Here is a 19,266-nt window from a genome sequence, read left to right on the forward strand (position 1 = left end):
GTCAGGGCCCCCAAACTAGTGCTAGGTGTTGCATGGGGACAGGATCCCCGCTCACGAAAGAGCTCACAATCTCACGAAAGACTAGAACAGACAAAGGAAAGGGAAAGGGATGCACATAAGCCCAGTGATCATAACAAAGCGAAAAGAACAGGAGGACTTGTGGCACCTTAAGGAATTACAAATTAATTAGAGCATAAGCTTTCGTGGGCTACAGCCCACTTCTCTAATAAATATGTTAGTCTCTAAGGTGCCACAAGTCCTCCTGTTCTTTTTGCGGATACGGACTAACACGGCTGCTATTCTGAAACATAACAAAGCGAGTCACCCCAGTCCTATGAAACCTTTTAAAACACCAAATGGTTAACGTTTGCATTTCACTTGCTCCCTGCCCAATCAAACAAAGCAAAACTCACTTTGCTGCAGCTCTTCTTGTTTTCTTTTTTTGCAACCCTTCAACCACCGGTTCGTCCATTCCCTCCACCTCCTCTTTCTCCTCCTCCTTGGTAGCTTGGTGTATCTCTTCAGTGGGTTTTTCTTCCTCTTCTACTACACCACTGTTTTTCTTTCTAAGATCCTGGGTTGGAGCCACCAGAGAATCTGCTGGGTAATACTCATTGCTATATTAAAAATAAAAATCAATCAATAGAACAGTATCTGCTGGCGGGAGGTTTATTTGAAGCTGTTCACAATTGGAACTCCAATTATCCACAGAGTTGTGCCTGGTGACACTGTACAGTTCAAGATCCCCAAAAGGGGTTCATTTCAGCAGGCAGATGGACATTTCTTTTACTGTGAATGGCGGAGATATTAAAGGAAGAGAGCAAATGTAAAGGAAAAAAGACAACAAAAGGAAAAAAGAATTAAACGGCTAAGATCAGAAAAATGTGGTCAGGAAAAAGAAGAGAAAGTGAATCTATGTAGAATGGGAGAATTTTGTTAAAAAGTTGGCAGGGATGTGTGAAAATGTATGTTAGGAAGTGTAGGAATCGATGATGTATTATATAGTGGAAGCACTCTCACTTGAAAACAGGTAAAAGCAGTCTAGACAAAGCACTGTAGGTAATACACTGTAAAGAAGAGTCACAGGCTGGCAGGGGGAATAGAGTGAGGGCCTAATGCAAAGCCTGCTGGAGCGAATAGAAAGACTCCCACTGATTTCAGTGGGCACCGAACCAGGCCCTAGATACACTAAAAGGTATTTTCCTATCTCTGCCGGAATAAAAATACCTCCTTTCATTTTACAAACAGGGGAGATAAGAAAGAGCCTCATCTTCATGTCTATTTCCAAGACACTTTACTTCCATTGAAACTACACCCTCCATAGCAGTAGCGAGGCTGCGTCACCAGAACTCATTAGTAAACTGGGGCTCAACGCAGCAGTCAATTGACAACTTCCATTTCAGGTTGCTTTTATTTTTTCCACTCTCTCTCTCTCTGGCATGAGCCATGTTTAACCAAAAGGAAGGACCAACTTCAATATAAAATCATACCACTCTATGGATTCAGAGGTCTCAGAAAATAAAATCCATTAAAAACAAAACAAAACCCACCCATCAGTTGTCTTATAGGGACCCTAGTAACTCCGCCTTCATTTATGACATTTCCAAGCAACTTGTCTCATTGCTGAACACGGTCACTTACCTAATGAATCTCAAGAGAAGCGGGGAAAGCTCCCTTGACCTGGGCTCCACTCTATCTGGAACCTTGGCCAATGCCTTCCAAAGCAGAAACCGGAAGTTTGCGTAATCTATCCGCTCACTGCAATCCGTTCTAAACCTCAGCTGCTCGAGATACAGGCTTCCCACATTTCCTTCTCGGATCTTCTCACTTTCTGCATCTGCAGCGCCTGCCTGCTCTTCACTCAGCTCATCTTGCAGCTCCCTCTCTATATTGGAAACAAACCACCATCCTCATTACTTCAAGAAATCTTCAAAGAGTTTATTCAGTAATTGCTGGTGGTAGGGTCAGTGCCCTGGGGTAAATAACAGCAACCGTTTATATTAATGTTGGCCATCTACCTAGCAAATTCTGCTTAATATTGATCTGAAACTGCAACACAGGTTAGAAGGTACCCTAGGAAGTCAGAACTTCAGCAAGGGGCCTAACTTTAAGCACACGTAGCCCCAATAAATGGCTGTCCTTGTGCCATACAGTGAAATCCAGTATTCACATTCAAGAGCAGGGTCAAGGAAAACAGATACATTTGGCAGAAATTCTACTGATTCCATGTTGAACAGGGTGGGAGGAAGATTTTCTAGAGACTAGACATTACTGAAAATCCTCACAGACTCCTACTGTCCCTCATCATCATGAGCAGAGCCAGTCTAGGCACAAAACAAGCACTGCCTGGTGCTCCATATGCTAGGAGGACTCTGCAACTCATGGACTGTCCTTATTTACCTCATGGCAAGTAGGACAAGGGGGAGGCAACAATTCTGACAGATCTCCACTCAGGAAATGAGGCCAGAAAGGTAGAGGGGAAACTTACGTCCTGATTTTTCCTTTTTTGCCAGTTTGGAGCACACCAGAGCATAAAGCCAGCCCTGTTCATGAACCACCTGGACCATAGTTAAGTTAGTGTCTAAACATCTACAAGACATGAATTACCAGCATAGACAGCCGCTTTCTCCAAGTGCTCATAATAGACTTTCCAGAACTGTTTATTCTCCATTTCGTTTGCATGAGATCTAACAATAAACAAGACAGTAATTAAGTAAAAAATTCCATGTGATATTAGCCAGTTATACTGCTAGTATGTTCAAAGGCTTGGTGTCCAGCCCTTCCAACATGTAGGAAGGCAAGACTTTTGCTGTGTGCGGCTATAACACTTCTTTGCCTTCATCTGAAGATCCCAAAGGTTCATTGTTATCAGAATAGCCTAGTTATAGCCTGTGAATACAAAGGGACCCTTTGGTAGACATGTTTTCAAGTCTTTCAATGTTGCCTATGCAATAACATAGCACTTAAAACCAACACGAAGAGTCAGCGCCCCACTGATGATGCAGGTTATCATGTTCATGATTTCACTTCTCTAATGGAGAAAATGACACATAATATCGCAGAATGTACAGAGAAAAAGCTAAGTGGTCAAAATCCCGGCAATTCACCCTGAAAGCTGACATTGCAAACTCAGGGCTCAATCCAGTGCCCATTCAAATCAATGGGAGCTCTTCCGTTGACTTAAGTAAGTTTTGCACCAGGCCCTTAGTGAGGGCAGGAAGCAGAGAGAGACGGACTGATTTATTATTTATATAACACTTATCATGTGATAGTCATAATAGTGTGAGATAAGGAGTTGGCTATCTTGGATTCGAGTCTGTTACCTTTGTGTCCCAACCCTCGATGTAATTTAACAATACTGTTGCCTATGAGTTGTCTTTAATATTTGTACATCCCAAAACAAGTTAAAAAGTAACAGTCTATAAAGAGCAAGATTTACTTGACAGATCAGAGGCATTTCTGTGGTACCTCATGTAAACGTGCATCATGCTTGTGTGTATTTGCGTTTATTTTTAGGGATGCGACACATTTTTATTTCATTTTTTTTAAAAGTCCGGGGGCAGCTGCAACACAACACAACAGGCTCCCACCACCCACTAGCACATACTTACGTTATGAGCTCAACAACAGGATCCCAGAGAGGGCTGAAGTTAATGTAGAGCATTCCCAGTAAATACTGAAGAGGCACCTACAGTGACACACAAGAAAACTTTGTTTTAAAAAGCTAACAATGATATTTAAAGTAGGTATGAAAACAGCTTCACTGATTGATGAACTGCAAGAAAAAGCAATGAAGTCAAAATCTCTCAGAATCAACACCAATAATTAAGACAGTTAGGTTATTATTTGTACTTTGGTAGCACCAAGGCCACTTTGTGCTAGGCACTATACAAACATATAAACAAGGACAGTATTCCCTGCCCTGAAGAACTTACACTGCATTAGACCCAGGGCCCCATCTGGATTGGGCTCCTCATTGAGCTAAGTGACATACAGACACACACACAATCCCTGCCCCAAGGAGTTTACAACTCAAGGAGGAAAGTTATAAAAGCACTTAAGTATCAGTAGTAATAAGTTAACATTTAGCTAGTACAGGAAAAACCCTGATCGTAGCAGCCTCGACAGTGTGAAGCCCACAGCAGCACGGTCAGATTCAGCCACCATAGACAGATGTCCCTGCGATCTATAAGGCCTCAATCCTGCAATGAGCTCCAAGTAGGCAGACCCTGAGCCCATGCAAAGCTCCCCTGAGTTCCAGCGACACAGAGTTCATTGCCAGGTCAGGGGATAAATTGCCAACAGCTCACCCAAGCCCTTCGCATCGCCTCCACCTGCTTTCTCCTCTCACGGCTCTTTGCAGGCATGTTTAGAACATTTATTGAAACACCGCCACTTTTTTTCGGTTTCTGCCCTGACTAGATATTGAGGCAAATATAGTTTAGTCAGTTCAGGATAAAAACACCCAACAACAAGACATGCTGATCACCAACTGGAGCCAAAGATATTTCCCAACTTAGTGCAATACTGCACATTTAAATGCATTATGGCACCTTATACTTTCCTTATACTTTCAAGCACTGGCCATTGGTGGAGAAAGGATACTGGGGCTAGAGAGACCACTGCTCCGGTGGGATTTTCAAAAGCACTCAAGTCGTTGTCTCCTTTTGTGATGTCCAAGCTTAGACTGGCAATCCAACTGATTGCTTCCAGTGATGTGGAGTGGATAGCAGAGATACCACCGGAATACGACGGTTTTGGGTACTGTTCTATAGTTTGATGTCTGTTTTTGGGAGTCAGTACTGCAGATCTTAATGAAGATGCTACCTACGCCGACGGGAGAGCTTCTCTACCTCCCAGGAGGTGGTAGCTATGGCAATGGGAGAAGCCCTCCTGTCAACACAGCCCTGTCTACCCTGGGGGTCAAGTCAGTATAACTATGTTACTCAGGAGTGTGGATTTTCCACATCGGAGCAATGTAGTTATACCAACAGAAGTCTGTAGCGCTTAGTCCCCATGTATGCAGAAGGCAGGTGCGTAATACCATGCAATGTGCAGATGTGGTTTAAAGTGACCCATATTTTCCATGGGAGCGAAAACCCACATGGTTCTTTGGTTGTGTGCTTGATGAGGTGTTTGTTCGGGATGTTGATATCTTTCCACCTTGCTCACCATTGATCTTCAGGGAAAACCCTGCATCTTTGAGCTCTGATGCTGCAAACCGAAGGGAGTCGGGAGCAAAGTCCCAGTGACTAGCAATGAGAGTTGAGCTCCTAACTCACTCATGATGATTAGTTTGTTTCCGGCCTGCATTTACTGAAGCCTTCACAAGTCAATGAAAAAACTCATGCTGAAGTAAAATGCAAAATTTTCTTGCCTTATAAAAAGGAAACAATCCAGTGTACGATCTGGCAGTAACGTCTCACCTCATGTAAAGGTCCATCTGGTACTGCAGACTGCACCACATCATGCCTCAGTTTCCTTAAATGAAGAAGTTTTTCTCTATAATCATTCACACTGGCTGGCACGAGTTCAGCTTGAAGTAATATGGCAAACACGGACTGAAGCTCTCCTGTTCCATCTTCCTGAACAAACCAGTGAAATGCCTTTTGTTAGAGGATTCCTCGAGACAATTGTTTTGTCATAATTCACTATTTAAAGGCAGAGCCTCAGCTGCTGTAAACTGACATAGCTCCACTGAACTTGATGGAGCTACAGAGATTTCCACCGGCTGAGGATCAGGCCCATAAAGTTACAGTCTGAAAAAACAAACCAAGTACAAAGGGAGCCCACTTTAGCTAAAGAACAGAGCCTAGCATGTGTAACTGGCAAATAAAGTCAGTGTCAAGAAAACCGCTTATATTAACCCCCACACACACCATGGTTTTGAAATGTTAAAGCAGCAATTGTAATACTACCTTGGTTGATGTAGGAAGCTGAGCCTCAAAATGATTTAAAATCCTTATTGTCAAGAGTCGGACCTATTAAAAGTGAAAGCATGTTTTAGAGGCGTACTGCAAATGGTGAAAGGCCATTGAAAATGGGCACAATTTTAAAGAGACGAACAGCATTCATTCTTGCACATTTCACCTTTAGGCTTTCCTTATTCAGCTTATTTCAAAAGCCGCAAGGACAACTTGCCGCTAGTTAAGAATTCATTTTTTTCCATTAAAACACAAATCAGCTTGCACATATTGGAAACCGTTAGAAAAGAAGATTACCTTGGAGATGCTGGAGGAAATATTTGCTTTCAGTTTATCAAACAAATCCATCAAGTTCTCATGGGAAAGAGGATCCTGGCAACCACACAAAGCCAACCGCGTATAATAGAGATCAGCCAGTAGCAAGGCTGATGGGTCTGAAGGAAAGGTGCTGAAACAAAATATTTGTTTATTATTGTACAAGGTGAACCACGAAAAAAATCTGTCCCAATCTGTTTTCTCTGGCTGGACTAGGAGAACTATGTTGGGAGATCATACAGATCTTAAACACTTTCTGTAGCTGCTCAGTTATTATTAACTGAGCCCTACCAAATTCGTGGCCATGAAAAACGTGTCACGGACCGTGAAATCTGGTCTTTTGTGTGCTTTTACCCTATACTATACAGATTTCATGGGGGAGACCAGCGTTTCTCAAACTGGGGGTCCTGACCCAAAAGGGAGTTGCAGAGGAGTCAAAAGGTTATTTTAGAGGGATCACGGTATTGTCATCCTTACTTCTGCACTGCCTCCCAGAGCCGGGCGGCCAGAGAGCGGCGGCTGTTGGCCAGGTGCCCAGCTCTGCATGCAGCACCCCGCCAGCAGCAGCACAGGAGCAAAGGCGGCGATACTGTACCAGGCCATCCTTGCTTCTGCAGTGCTGCTGGCGGCAGCTCTGCCTTCAGAACTGGGCTCCCGGCCAGCAGCCGCCATTGCAGCTGCCCAGCTCTGAAGGCAGCACCGCCGCAAGCAGCAGTGCAGAAGTAAGGGTAGCAGTACCGCAATCCCCGCCCCCCACAATAACCAACGGCCCCACTGTCATACAACTCCTTTTTGGGTCAGGACCCCTACAATTACAATACTGTGAAATTTCAGATTTAAATAGCTGAAATCATGAAATGTACTATTTTTAAAGTCCTACGACCATGAAATTGACCAAAATGGACCATGAATTTGGTTGGGCCCTAGTTATTATATATGTTAATTATTAGTTGAAGAGGGTTAATGGAGTAGTCAGTTTGCATAAGTGTTTATTAAAATGTGGAGGTCAAAAGCGAGGTGCTCCCTCTTACTGAGGGAGAGTACAAAATAATGTCTAAAATCAATATTTAAGGGAGGGAATGGAATCATCCTAATACTGTAGGAGAATCCTCTAGACCACAACAAGAATTAAAATGTGATATTTATGTTTAGCCAAGACTATTTTCACTTTACTGTTTTTTGTAAGTAAAACAAAACACAAGAGTCCTGGCTGCAATCCCGCAAGACAAAACCAGCATTGTTGCATTCACAGGTTCAACAGCAACAAAAAAGTTAATCTGCAGCTTTCAAACAATTCAAAGGAGCAGATTGTTATTAAGGAGATAGGGCTATAAAGCGTACACCATACAGTACAGTAAGCTGGCAGTGCCTGACAACATCCCTGCCCCGGATGGCTAAAAACCTGAAGAAACATGCTGGTGAAAAAGCCAACAAGAAACAAACAAAGCAAGCGTGTTTGTTTTGCTTAATAGCCTTTAAATAAAGGCAAAGTTACCTCTTCACTACATTAAGTGGAACACCAGAGAGTCAAAAGTTCCCTTACCTCACCAAGTTCTTCACACGTTCCACAGGTAACAAATGGAGAATTTCAGAAGATTCTGCTAAACTAAGTAGCGTGCTCACAGCTTGGCAGGCCACATACAAGCCTCCTAAGGGCAGAGGGAATGGGAACAAACTGTGTAGTTATTCATTCACATTGAATTTCTGTTTGTAAAGTGCTTTGGGATCCTCAAATGAGAGGTGCCACAGAAGTGTACAGGATTATAATGTAATTTCACATGCTATAGCCCACAAATGACATTTTTATTTCTAACTGCAACAATTCAACATTCATCATCACCCACGATCAAAGTTTAGAGTAGAATTCTCCTCTGATCATCACAGCAGATCTCCATCTTGAAACCCTGCCCATCCCTGAACATGCAGAATACCCAGTTTGTATCAGTCTATGTGAAGTCTGGGCATATGAGGAGAGCAGTACTGAAATTAAGCTCTGCTGTGTGGGTCTCAGAGAATTTTGCCCAACAAATGGTGCTTGGGAAACCAGAAAGAGCTGTCAAATGCATTACTGAAAGGAAAGGGGGGCAGAGGGGGGAACACGATAATTGCACAAGCATCCATATGTCCTTGCACCTTGGAAATGCAGGGTGGGATCTGTAAACCCATCTACGTGATTCAGAGGCTCAATTCCTACTAAAATTAATGGGACTAGGCTTTCATTTACCCAAGATAACTCTGAAAGTAGTTTCCTTTCTGCTCCCTTTCTTTAGAGTTAGAGAGTTTCTCTACTGCTGACAGGTCCACTCCCATCATAATCAACACCAAACTGCAGCCAAAATCCTCTCAGCCAGGAATGGGGAAGTGCAGTTCCCGTCAATGCCACTCCTAAATTGGCCAGAGGGTTCACTCCCTTCATTCTTCCCTTACAGAAGAGTCACTGTCCCTATGCAAGGGACATCAAGGGAGACTTACAATGGCACAAAGGACAGTCAAGCAATCAACCCTCACAGAAAATGAACGGGCGTTGGGGAATCTAAATCCTCCTTGTGTCTCAGAAAATCTCCCCAATTTTGATTTGCTTTAATTCCCCAGCTACCTGGGGATTCTTTCTTACCATTAGTCTGTGCAGGGAATTCCCTACTGAAATAAATGGGGAGCTGTCCATTTAAAAACAGAAACTGATGGCAGAATCAGGCTTTATATAACCATTTAGAACAGAGGTGGGCAAACTACAGCCCGCAGGACCGTCCTGCCTGGCCCTTGAGCTCCTGGCCAGGGAGACTAGACCCGGGCCCTGCAGCCTCAGCTCACTGTGCCGCCAACGCTCTGGTCCGCTGCTCTTACCGGGCAGAGCGGCGGCATGGCTGGCTCCAGCCAGGCAGCAGGGATGCGAGCTCCTGCTGCTCTGAGCGCCATGGTAAGGGGGCGGGGAGTGGGGGGTTGGATAAGGGGCAGGAGGTTCCAGGGGGTGGTCAGGGGAAAGGGAGCAGGGGGTGGTTGGATGGGGTGGAGGGTGGTCAGGGGACAGGGAACGGGCGGGGGAGGGGGGTTGGATAGGGGTGGGAGTCCCGGGGGGCCTGTCAGGGGGCAGGGGTGTGGATAGGGGGCGGGGCAGTCAGGGGACAGGGAGCGGCAGGGGGTTGGATGGGTTGGTGATTCTGAGGGGCAGTCAGCGGGCAGGAAGTGGAAGGGGGCGGAAGCCAGGCTGTTTGGGGAGGCACAGCACATACAATTTCTCAACCCTGATGTGGCCCTCAGGCCAAAAAGTTTGCCCACCCCGATTTAGAAAGTTGGTTGTTTTTTCCCCCCCTTAAAGTAATTACAATAGATTAAAACAGCTGGATACCACATAGAAAAAAGGGGTTAGGAAGTATAGGGGATGTTCCTGACGCAGACTAAGCAATATTAGAGAAGAAAAGCAGAATGTAGTACACTACTTTGGATATTTCTATGCAGATTGATAGTAATTATAATGGATTTAATAGCCAATAAGAATACCTGCCTCTTATGTAGTCCTTTTCATCCATAGACCTCAAAGACCTTTACTAAGGGAAGTTTGGATACTTTTTCATACTTCTCTAAGAAGCTGAATTTTTTTAAACCACTCTGTTATAATTTTGATGCATATTTCCAATTAAATCAGAAGATTTCTCTGGGCAATGGTTATAGAGAGGACTACCAATTTGTTAATATGTGAAGCTGTACATGTAGGCAAGCTATTTAGTTTTAGAATTACTGTCAAGACCCAGGATGTTGAAAGAAAAATTCCAGATCTAGAGCCAAAGATTGTGAACAATGTAGTCAAAAAACACATGTAAAAGTGTATCACTATCTTTTTGCTATAAACTTGACTTTGATAACCCAGCTTGGTTTAGTTTCCATTTCTTTTACTCCCTCTTCCTTTTCTTGACAATCTGTCTCTCAAATTCTTTCTAAACATCTTGGTCACTCAGATTTTGAGTCTATACTTTTGTAAGCTCCTTGTCCAATTACATGTCCCTGGCATGACATTTATTTCACCATCCTATTATTACTATAGATGGCATTTGGTATATTATTTCCTGTATGTTATTTTTTCCATCTTGCCTTTCATGTTTCATTATGCTGCTTATTAAATCAGGATACAATGCAGTTATTATTCATTGTTATGTCTTGGGTCTCTAGTATAATTGCAGAGTTGTGTCTTTTATGTGCCAGTAAAAACTTAATGAACAAGAGATGACTGTAACTGACCTTTGCGGAGCCTTCCTCTGTCAATAGCCAGGAAGAGAGATTCTATAAAACTTGTAACTGGTAGCAGCATTTTTTCCTTGTCTATTGGTCTGCCAAAAATAAAGGTACAAACGCTTATTTTTTTGTTAAAGTCAGACACTTGATAACATTGGATTCTCTCTCACATTTCTCTTATGTTAAATATAGATTTCAAACAAATTGATTATTAGTCAACTATTTTGTTAAGTCAATTTCACAACCTAAATCATTTCTTCAATGATTACTTTCTAAGTCTTTCTTCCACAAAATGTAATTGCACTGACTGAGCATGCTCTCTTCCTAGGGACTGAACCAACAAAATTCTAAGGGCTCCGTTTCATGCCAGCAAATGTGACCTTCTGAATAGGAAAGCAGGAAACCTGCATTCTGTTACCAGCTCTGCCACAGACCTGCTGGGCAACCATGGGCATGTCACATCACGGCTCTGTGCCTCAGTTTCCCCATTCATACAATGGGGGTAACAATACTTTCCCTTTCCTTTGCAAAAGCTTTGAATGAAGAGCAATATGTGAAAAACATCAGACATGAGCTAAGTAGTATTATGATTCAGATACAAGACAACAGTAACAGAATGGTTAGCATCCTCACCTAACATGCGGAAGTACAACAAGGGCAGCCCAAGGGTGTGAAAGATCAATAATGTCTTCATTTTCTGGTAAGTGGATTAGAGACAGAATATGATCCAACACTGGCATTTGTTTCCTTTCTCCATTTCTCTTACTCATCTTCTGTCTTGTATTGGATCTAAAAACAAAACCAAGCTTAATCAGTAACCTAGTTCAACAACAGCAGTTGAACCTTTCTTCCTCTGACATTTAAAAGTAAGTTGTCTCCTTTGAAGAAAAGGCTAAGCTTCACATTGACTTGGACAGTACACTTTTTGATGGGATCTTCACTATCTCCATGGCACAAAGGACCACACAGTCATTTCTAATGTGCAAGGCAGGAAATGCTCCATAAAAGATTACATCTCAGCATTCAGAGGTCCAGCAGAATCTGGGGCTTGCTCCTGGACTGTAAACATTGTTATTCCATTGATTTTCAAGTATAAAAGAATGGTGTCTTTTTTGATGCTGCTCTGTATTCATTAAAGGGATTCCGCCACATTTCCAACACAGCTGTAAGACCTGCTCTACAGCAAGTGTTTCTCAAGCAAACTGATCCAGCTCCTGGAAAATAAACCAACTTTCCTCCAAAACAACTTCATATACATCTGAATTTGCAACAGGCTACATATCGATCTCACTCCCAAGATGAAGTTAGTCATAAGGAAAGTTCTCCTTTTGATACCTAAAGGCCCTGCCATTTGCCCCAACTGGAGAACAGTTTGTAGCTGTATTATCCCAGATGCAGAGCTAGGACTAAACTGACTACCTCCTCCTTGCTCCATGGGGGTAAGTGACTGCAGCAGCCTGTTTTCTGGTGCAAATTACTTCCCCCATGTTGCTGGCTCAGCTGTACTGGTAAGTGCATTGGGATGGGGAGGCCGGGGACCCTTGGGTCCTCCCACTCCCCACCAATCTGCACCAGACGAGAAAGTAGTGTTGTGACCCAGTGGGTGGTGCTCTCCTCTTGCCCCCTCTTTGGTCATCCGCGATGTGGGTAGCCCGTGCAGGGGAGCGTACTCATAACTAAATCCTTAATAATCACAAAGGCCAATGTAGAAAGAGTTCACTATTACCGTAGAGAAGAATAAATGTTTATGAAATTGCAGAGAAATGAAGGTTGGGGTGTAGAAGGGGAATAATTCCCTCCACTCCCCACAGGTAAAAATCAGCACTCCCCTGCAGATTTATTATGAAAAATGCTGAACTGTACAAAAATAGCCCCCAAATGGGAGAATTCTGCTTACACTTAGATACCATCTAAATGGAAATGTGATTAAAACAAAAACAGACTGCAGGACCACGTGGAATTCATCCCAGCAGAATATTTATTGTGACTGCTGCTGCTTTTCCTTCATAATCATTTTTGGGTATTTATATTGCAGTGCCATCCAGACATCCAAATCGGGATTGGGGCCTGCCTGGGCTGAACAAAATGTTTAGGAAAACATGGTCCCTACGCCCAAAGAGCTTAAAGACTAAAAGACTATGTGACATATGAAAGACAAGCTGAGGAGAGAGAGATACAATCAGATACAATTTGATTTGCTTCTTCCTGTTCTCTTGCCCCTGATGTCGGTATTCTCAGGAGCAAAGAATACGAGGAAGAAAAAGTATTTCTACATTGTTTTGAGATGAGACAAAATCCTATACAAGGGACAAATATTCACCCCTCTCTGTGACAGAAATGCAGCAAGTATTTAAATGCCCAGCTCTGCAGAAATTATTCCAAGTCCCCCAAGAAAGAATGAACACTACTGAAGTGGCAGTTCTGATGCCATTGTCAGTCGGCTTAGCAACACTACGTTCCAAACCTTTTGAAAGAGCTCCAAGGTAAGAGTGTCTGTGGAGCGTGAGGAGACTTACCCTATCGGTGGTTCTGTAAAAACAAGGGGATATTTTTCAAAAGCCATTGAGCCAACAGTGGGAGGTTCTGCTTTCTCCAGAATGAGTTTAGCCAAAATTGCCATTGCCTCATCCCTAGCTAGCACATCTTCTCCAGAGAAGCAGTCCTCGACGTACTCTAGAAAGCATGGAAGAAAATGCTGAAAAGAAAAAGAAATTGAGATTTAACATGCCTCTCCAATTCTGACCAAGCAAATCAGGGATCCGAGATACTAGGGCCAGGGAAGCCAAGTTCTTTGGGATGAGCTGTGGCAGTACAAAGGTTTCCTCCAGTCCTGATGCATCTGATCACCAAGATACCGAGGCATCAGTACCAGGGAGCCCTTGAGAAGCCAGTGATTTGACATAAAGCCCCTGGCCTGTCCCAACTCCAGGCTCCCGACAGAGCTCAGGATCCCCAAGCTCAGCCCCTCGCAGCATGGAGAGAACCAGCTCCCCTCAACTCCATGCCTCTCCTCAGAACCCTGGGCCACCATGCTCAGGCCCCACCCACCAGACATCCCTGGTTCTCCATTTCAGCCTTCGCCACCCCCACACAGAAATTCCATACAAATCCCAACCCCACGTCTTCACACTTGTTTCCTCTCCCCACTTTCCTTCCATCAACACAGATATCTGCAGCTCCATTCACTGCTTCTGCATCATGGTGTCAGAGACCAGACCTCAGCTGAGGAAGCTACAACTCGTTATGGTAGGAACCCTCTTTTATCCTCCCCATTTACTGTCTCTTTTACATTCAAAACGGGGACTGGTTAAAACCGAGAGCCTCTCTGTACGCTCCTTGCAATTTCCCCATCTCTCTGGGCTCTCCTATGTGCATCAAAAAGATCTGGAAACAGGTGAGAGAGACACCTTGAAATCCCCAGACTACTGATACCTCCATTGAGACACATCCCCCGTTAACCAATTTACCATGAAAAAGTCACCAATACCAGAGACAAGACACTGGCAAGCATGTGTTGGGGGTACATATTGAGGTGTGCAGCCACAATGGGTGTTCAAGCTCCTGTCAGATGCAAAGCTGCAACATAACGCTAACTAGAGACCACTGACATCTCCTTGACTTCTGGACCATGTCTGCCCCTTCAGTAACCCAGCAGGAATCCCCTGATCTGTGTTACGTGGGAGTTCAAATTAGATAATTACAGTGGTCCCTTCTGGCTCTTAAAAATCTATGAAATTGTAAAGAAAAGACATTTTTTGCATTGCCATTTTCATTCTTCTGATAGTGACTAACAGCTCCTTTCACTCCCATCAGGTCACATCCAAGACACAGAAGATGGATAGTTCAAATATATGTCAAATAACAATGACTCATCATTGGAACTAGATATATTATGAATTTGCCAAGTGTAATGGCATTCCTATGGTCAGCAGTCAAAACAACTCTCCATCAGGCTCATTTTTCCCACCCAGAAACACAACTCCTCCATTGCTCATCTGACTACAAAATAAATACATGAATGAAAACTTCACCTACCTGCTCAAACTCATTCATTGAAAACACTGTTTTGGAGAAATCCAAAAGGAGGCGCCTTTCAAAGCCACTTCCAAATACCTGTCAAATGCAAATGAAGGGTTAGAAGGGGCATATAAGCAACAAGCACTTTATTTGTTCATGAAGGTTATCAAGACATATGAGCTATATTCCTCCAGCGCACACAGTGTTTCTTAGTGCTGAAAGGAGTTACATATAAATACCTACCCCCCTCCTGACCCTGCAAACACTTACACACATGGAGAACTCCAATGTATGTGAGTAGCCCCATCGAGTTTAATGGGATTACTCACATAGACGGGGTGCAGGTCTTATGGGAAGAACTTGAGAGATTTGTCAGGGTTGATAGGCAGAAAATTAATACTACTAAGCCAGAGATCAACACCAAAGACCGGACAGACTTAATAATTCCTCCAGCCTTATTTCATTATTGTGAAAACATTTTTTGGTTTCATCCTTTGCAAGAAATACAAGAGATGTACCTCCATTGCGTCGTTTTGCTCTGCAAATCTATTTTTCCTACAGCACAACTAGTTGCCCATATTAATTATATTATAAATATGTACAGTAACATATGCAAACGGAAATATCCAAAATAAATCCTGCCATCTCACATATACCTCAATCAACAAAACAGATTAAAAATAAGCAAACACTATCAAAGCAGCATTGTGTCTGGGTCCAGTGGCAGCAGCAGCAATGGTGCTAATATATACCTGTAACCTGCTTTAGAAAATACTGCCAGGCTTGCCAAAGGGCCTGATAGAAAGGTCCCTGAGATCAAGAGGCAGCACAGTCTAGTGGACAGGTCACCAGACTAGGAGTCAGGGGACCTGGGTTCTAATCCCAGTTCTACCACTGACCTGCTGTACAACCTTGGGCAAATCACTTCACTTCTTTGTTTCCTTGTCTGCTTAGACAGGGACTGTTGATTACAGTGTGTTTGTACAGGGCCTGGCATAATGGGACTTCAATCTCAGTTAGCACCTCTAGGCACTACTGTCATACAAATAAACAACAGACTTGGGCTTTGGATCAGCCCCTAAATTCACCATATGCTGAGCCAGGGAGTGGCTTGTACCTCGCCTGCACAAAAAGGATGACAGTAGCCCTGAGTGACACATTTTCTAGAACATAAGTGCTGTGTGTGGCAATCAACTCATTCAAGAGAGACTGAGAGACTGATCTGTGGTTCTTACCTTCTCAATGGTTTCCTTGGTCACAGCATCTGGCAGGATAACATTGTCAGCAAGCAGCAAAACAGAAAGCGTTTTAAGCAGGGTCTTACAGCAAGGCACCGAGAGATCAGATGTTTGTAACATTTTTGCTAACGTCTGAGGAATATGAGAGAGAGAAAGGCAATGTCACACGCACCGCAGGACAATGACTTCTCCCAGCCGTGCCAGAGGGGATGAGGACCCCTGTGGAAATGCTCTTTCACAGCTGCTCAGGCTGCTGCCTTCTCCACAGCAGCACAGTTCCTTCAAGAACCATGACCTCACATGGTCCTCAGCAGCTATTGTCCATGACCACTTCTCCTCCTGCCCTGCTCTCAGTGGAGGATTCATTTAGAGAAGGACACCCATAAGATCACGATGACAGAATCAGCATTATATTACACAGGGGAATTCCCATAAATTTGCTGGGGTGGCTCCCAAAAGTTGCCAAACTGACTTTACCCCAACCCAGCTTCTAAACCTCAGCACACCCACACAACCAGAGAAAACAGGTGAGCATACTGAAGATGCTCTGGTTTCCCACCCTCCATCTGTGTGCACAGTAGCCTAAAGGATGGTCTGACCCACCTTACAAACTGCTTCAGGTTGAGAGATTTTGGACCCATTTGCATGTTCTGCTAGGATCAAATACACTTGCAATATCCTTTCCATCTGTTCTGAGATTTCACAGCAGTTGGCCTTTGTTATTCTCTCCTGCAATTCTAACACTGATTCCTGCAAGAGACAGTTTCACATGAATGATCAGATCCCGTCACGGATAACGCTAAGCTGCAGTGATTCTGGTAACGGCATGTTCCACGGCCTGATAAATTGCTAGCTTTCTTATTCTGATCCAACAAATGAACCCTTCCAGGAAAGGAAAAATATAGCCAAATGGTTCCAATAATCCAATAATGAACACCTCACATCCCTTGGATGGAAAAACAAACGTCTTGCAAGGTGAAGTGCTCTTTCACAGAAGGCTTACAGATTGCATAGGAAAGAAACAGGAGAAGAAACAAATACCTTGTGCTTAGCTACACGTGAACGCTTGGAGCCAGATTCTGACCGCAACTGATCTCAGTACCTCCACTGACTCCTGTGGTGAAATCATGGTCCTACTGAAGTCAGTGGGAGTTTTGCAATTGATTTCAATGGGACCAATACTTCACCCTTGTTGTATACTAGTGTGAGATCAGAATCTAGTCCAGGGAATGCAAAAATACTAATCACATAAAACAACTCCTAATAGCGGAAGGCAAAGAATTGTTATTATACTGGTTGGAGTGGGAAGAGAAGATGAAAAGGATCTTCACTGGCAGCTAAAACCATGGCAGGAAAGCAGCGGTTACCTTCCCCAAATCCCACCCCAAACTGCACAGCATAACTGCACCAGTTCAACAATCATCAGGCCCTCTGTCCCCGCAGATAAAAGGCCAAGCTTTCCTCCTTAGTGCAACATTTATTTTAATGTTCCTACTGCAGAAAAAAATCACACACCACACACCTTTCCTTTAACACACACAAAATGTTATTCTTGGGGAGGGAGATCATCTTTTTTTTCAGCTTCTCAGCAATTAAAACTTACTTCCAAACATTTGAAAAGAACCTCAAAATGCTCCTTGTAGATATGCACTGCAGCCGATTTTACCATATGTTTGAAAGCTTCTCCAACAATAATCCATGGGAGTTTAGCTTCAATCTCGGTAATGGGTCCAAGCTTTAGCAGAATGAACTTTATAGCCTGTGGAAGGAAAAGGCCAGTTATGTCTTTACGCTTAGAAAAGAGACTAAAAATTTCTAAAACCCTTTAGCTTCAGAATTTTTTTTTTTAAATGACAATGTGATACTTTTTAAAAATATTACGGGGATTTGGATCCCCTATAAAACTGTCTTTTTTTGCCCAGTACCAAAGTTAATATTTAAATCCAAAATTGTTTCATAGACTCTAAATAAATCCACAGAAATGCACATTATCACCCAACGCAATCATTTCAAAACACAAATATTGCCCAGGACTTACTAAAAGCAAAAACTTGAAAAGCCACCTTTAAAGAGATATCATTACATGTATTACCTTACAATAAACAGCATAATTTACATCCCAAATCCACTGAAGCAAACAGAAAGACACCTATTGCCTTCAAAGAGTGCGATATCAGGCTCTAATATAGTGATGTCCCGTATTAGGTACTTTAAAACTTTGTCATTTTCCATTTGGTTTATATGCTCAGGCTATTTACCTTCTCTGCACAGGAGTGAAACATGTTCCTAACCCCCTTGCACATCTCAAAGAGTAACTGTCCCACGCCTTCTACTTTTTCTGGGTGCTCTCCCAGGTCAAGAAACATTACATTGAAAAGTGCATTTTTATCAGAAACCTACAAAACAAAATCCACAGAGAAAAAGTTATCTTCAGTTCAAACCTATCAAATGGAAAGAAATCATAAATGACTCCTGACAGTGCCATTTTACTCCTCTACTCCACTCTCCAACAATTCAAACTTGCTCTCGCTACAATAACGTGATTCAACAGAATGGAGAGGAAGGATCAGATCCTCAGCTGGTGTCGCTCAGTGTAGTTCCACTAACAATGCCCATTCAAATCAATGGGACTTAAGCACATGCTGAAGAGCTTTGACGAACAAGGATGGGATTACTCACATGCTTAATGTTAAGTACATGCTAAGTGCTTTAATGAGATGTCACACTGAATAAGGGGTAGTAAACTAGTCACTAGACCACTAAGGACTCTATTAGGGTCTAAGAAAAGGACTGGACCATTTTAAGTCAGAATTCAGTAATTAAGAACTCTGATGCTGCAAACAGATGGAAGAACACTGCTTGAATTTCTACCAAAAATTTTCAAAATCCTCAGTTTCTGGGTGCCCAACCTGTAGCTCCTTAAAGGGTCCTGAATTATAGGGATTAGGGATCAGCACTTTCTGAAAATCAGGCTCCATTAAGGTGTCTCAGGTTGGATGTCCAAAATTCAAGGCAGCCAAATTCACCAGTCACTTTAGAGAACCCTGGCTTCTGCACATATTGGCTTAATCAACACCAAATGGCTATATGTTCTATTCCCTACTTCACCAAAATGATGGCAGCTTAGGATTGATTAATTTGGCTAGAAAAATTATGTACTCAGATTTTCTGTGCTCAAATGAAGAGACACAGAAATTGTAAACAATGCAGCAAAAAGTCTCAAATCATTATTTAAAAAATGCATTGACCAAACGTGAAGTATAAAAACTAAGGGCCCAGTCCAGCCAGGTCCAGTGGAGTTCCTTTCTCCTTATCAGGGATTCTATAGAAATGTTGGAAAGGTGACCATGAGCTCTTCAGTTTCACTGCTCTTAAAAAAAAAAAAAAATCATCCATATTACATATCTAGTCAGGGCCTGATCCTGTGAGGTGATGAATACATTCTGTTCCAGCTGTGCTACATATAAAGTCTCCTATAAAACCTTTGTCACTACATAAACCAAACCAAACCCCTCAGAATGGATAGAATGCTAGTTTGTGTTTTG

At 43.0% G+C, this 19,266-nt stretch overlaps 1 protein-coding gene across 2 annotated transcripts in view; it reads right to left on the reverse strand.

Moving 5' to 3' along the window:
- Positions 1 to 19,266, reverse strand: part of UTP20 (UTP20 small subunit processome component) — an 83,957-nt gene that overhangs the window by 57,028 nt on the left and 7,663 nt on the right. For both annotated transcript variants that reach the window (XM_043545298.1, XM_037884173.2), the window contains exons 7-22: positions 17,980 to 18,117; positions 17,325 to 17,480; positions 16,325 to 16,471; positions 15,719 to 15,853; positions 14,502 to 14,579; positions 12,983 to 13,161; positions 11,100 to 11,255; positions 10,473 to 10,561; positions 7,783 to 7,888; positions 6,222 to 6,372; positions 5,919 to 5,981; positions 5,427 to 5,585; positions 3,612 to 3,688; positions 2,608 to 2,687; positions 1,642 to 1,885; positions 414 to 617 (exon numbers count right to left, since the gene is read on the reverse strand). In XM_043545298.1, the coding sequence (XP_043401233.1) occupies positions 414 to 617; positions 1,642 to 1,885; positions 2,608 to 2,687; positions 3,612 to 3,688; positions 5,427 to 5,585; positions 5,919 to 5,981; positions 6,222 to 6,372; positions 7,783 to 7,888; positions 10,473 to 10,561; positions 11,100 to 11,255; positions 12,983 to 13,161; positions 14,502 to 14,579; positions 15,719 to 15,853; positions 16,325 to 16,471; positions 17,325 to 17,480; positions 17,980 to 18,117 (2,162 nt within the window). The remainder of the gene's footprint in view (positions 1 to 413; positions 618 to 1,641; positions 1,886 to 2,607; positions 2,688 to 3,611; positions 3,689 to 5,426; positions 5,586 to 5,918; positions 5,982 to 6,221; positions 6,373 to 7,782; positions 7,889 to 10,472; positions 10,562 to 11,099; positions 11,256 to 12,982; positions 13,162 to 14,501; positions 14,580 to 15,718; positions 15,854 to 16,324; positions 16,472 to 17,324; positions 17,481 to 17,979; positions 18,118 to 19,266) is intronic.

The sequence above is a fragment of the Chelonia mydas genome, chromosome 1 (assembly GCF_015237465.2).
Source record: "Chelonia mydas isolate rCheMyd1 chromosome 1, rCheMyd1.pri.v2, whole genome shotgun sequence".
Lineage (NCBI taxonomy): Eukaryota > Metazoa > Chordata > Testudines > Cheloniidae > Chelonia > Chelonia mydas.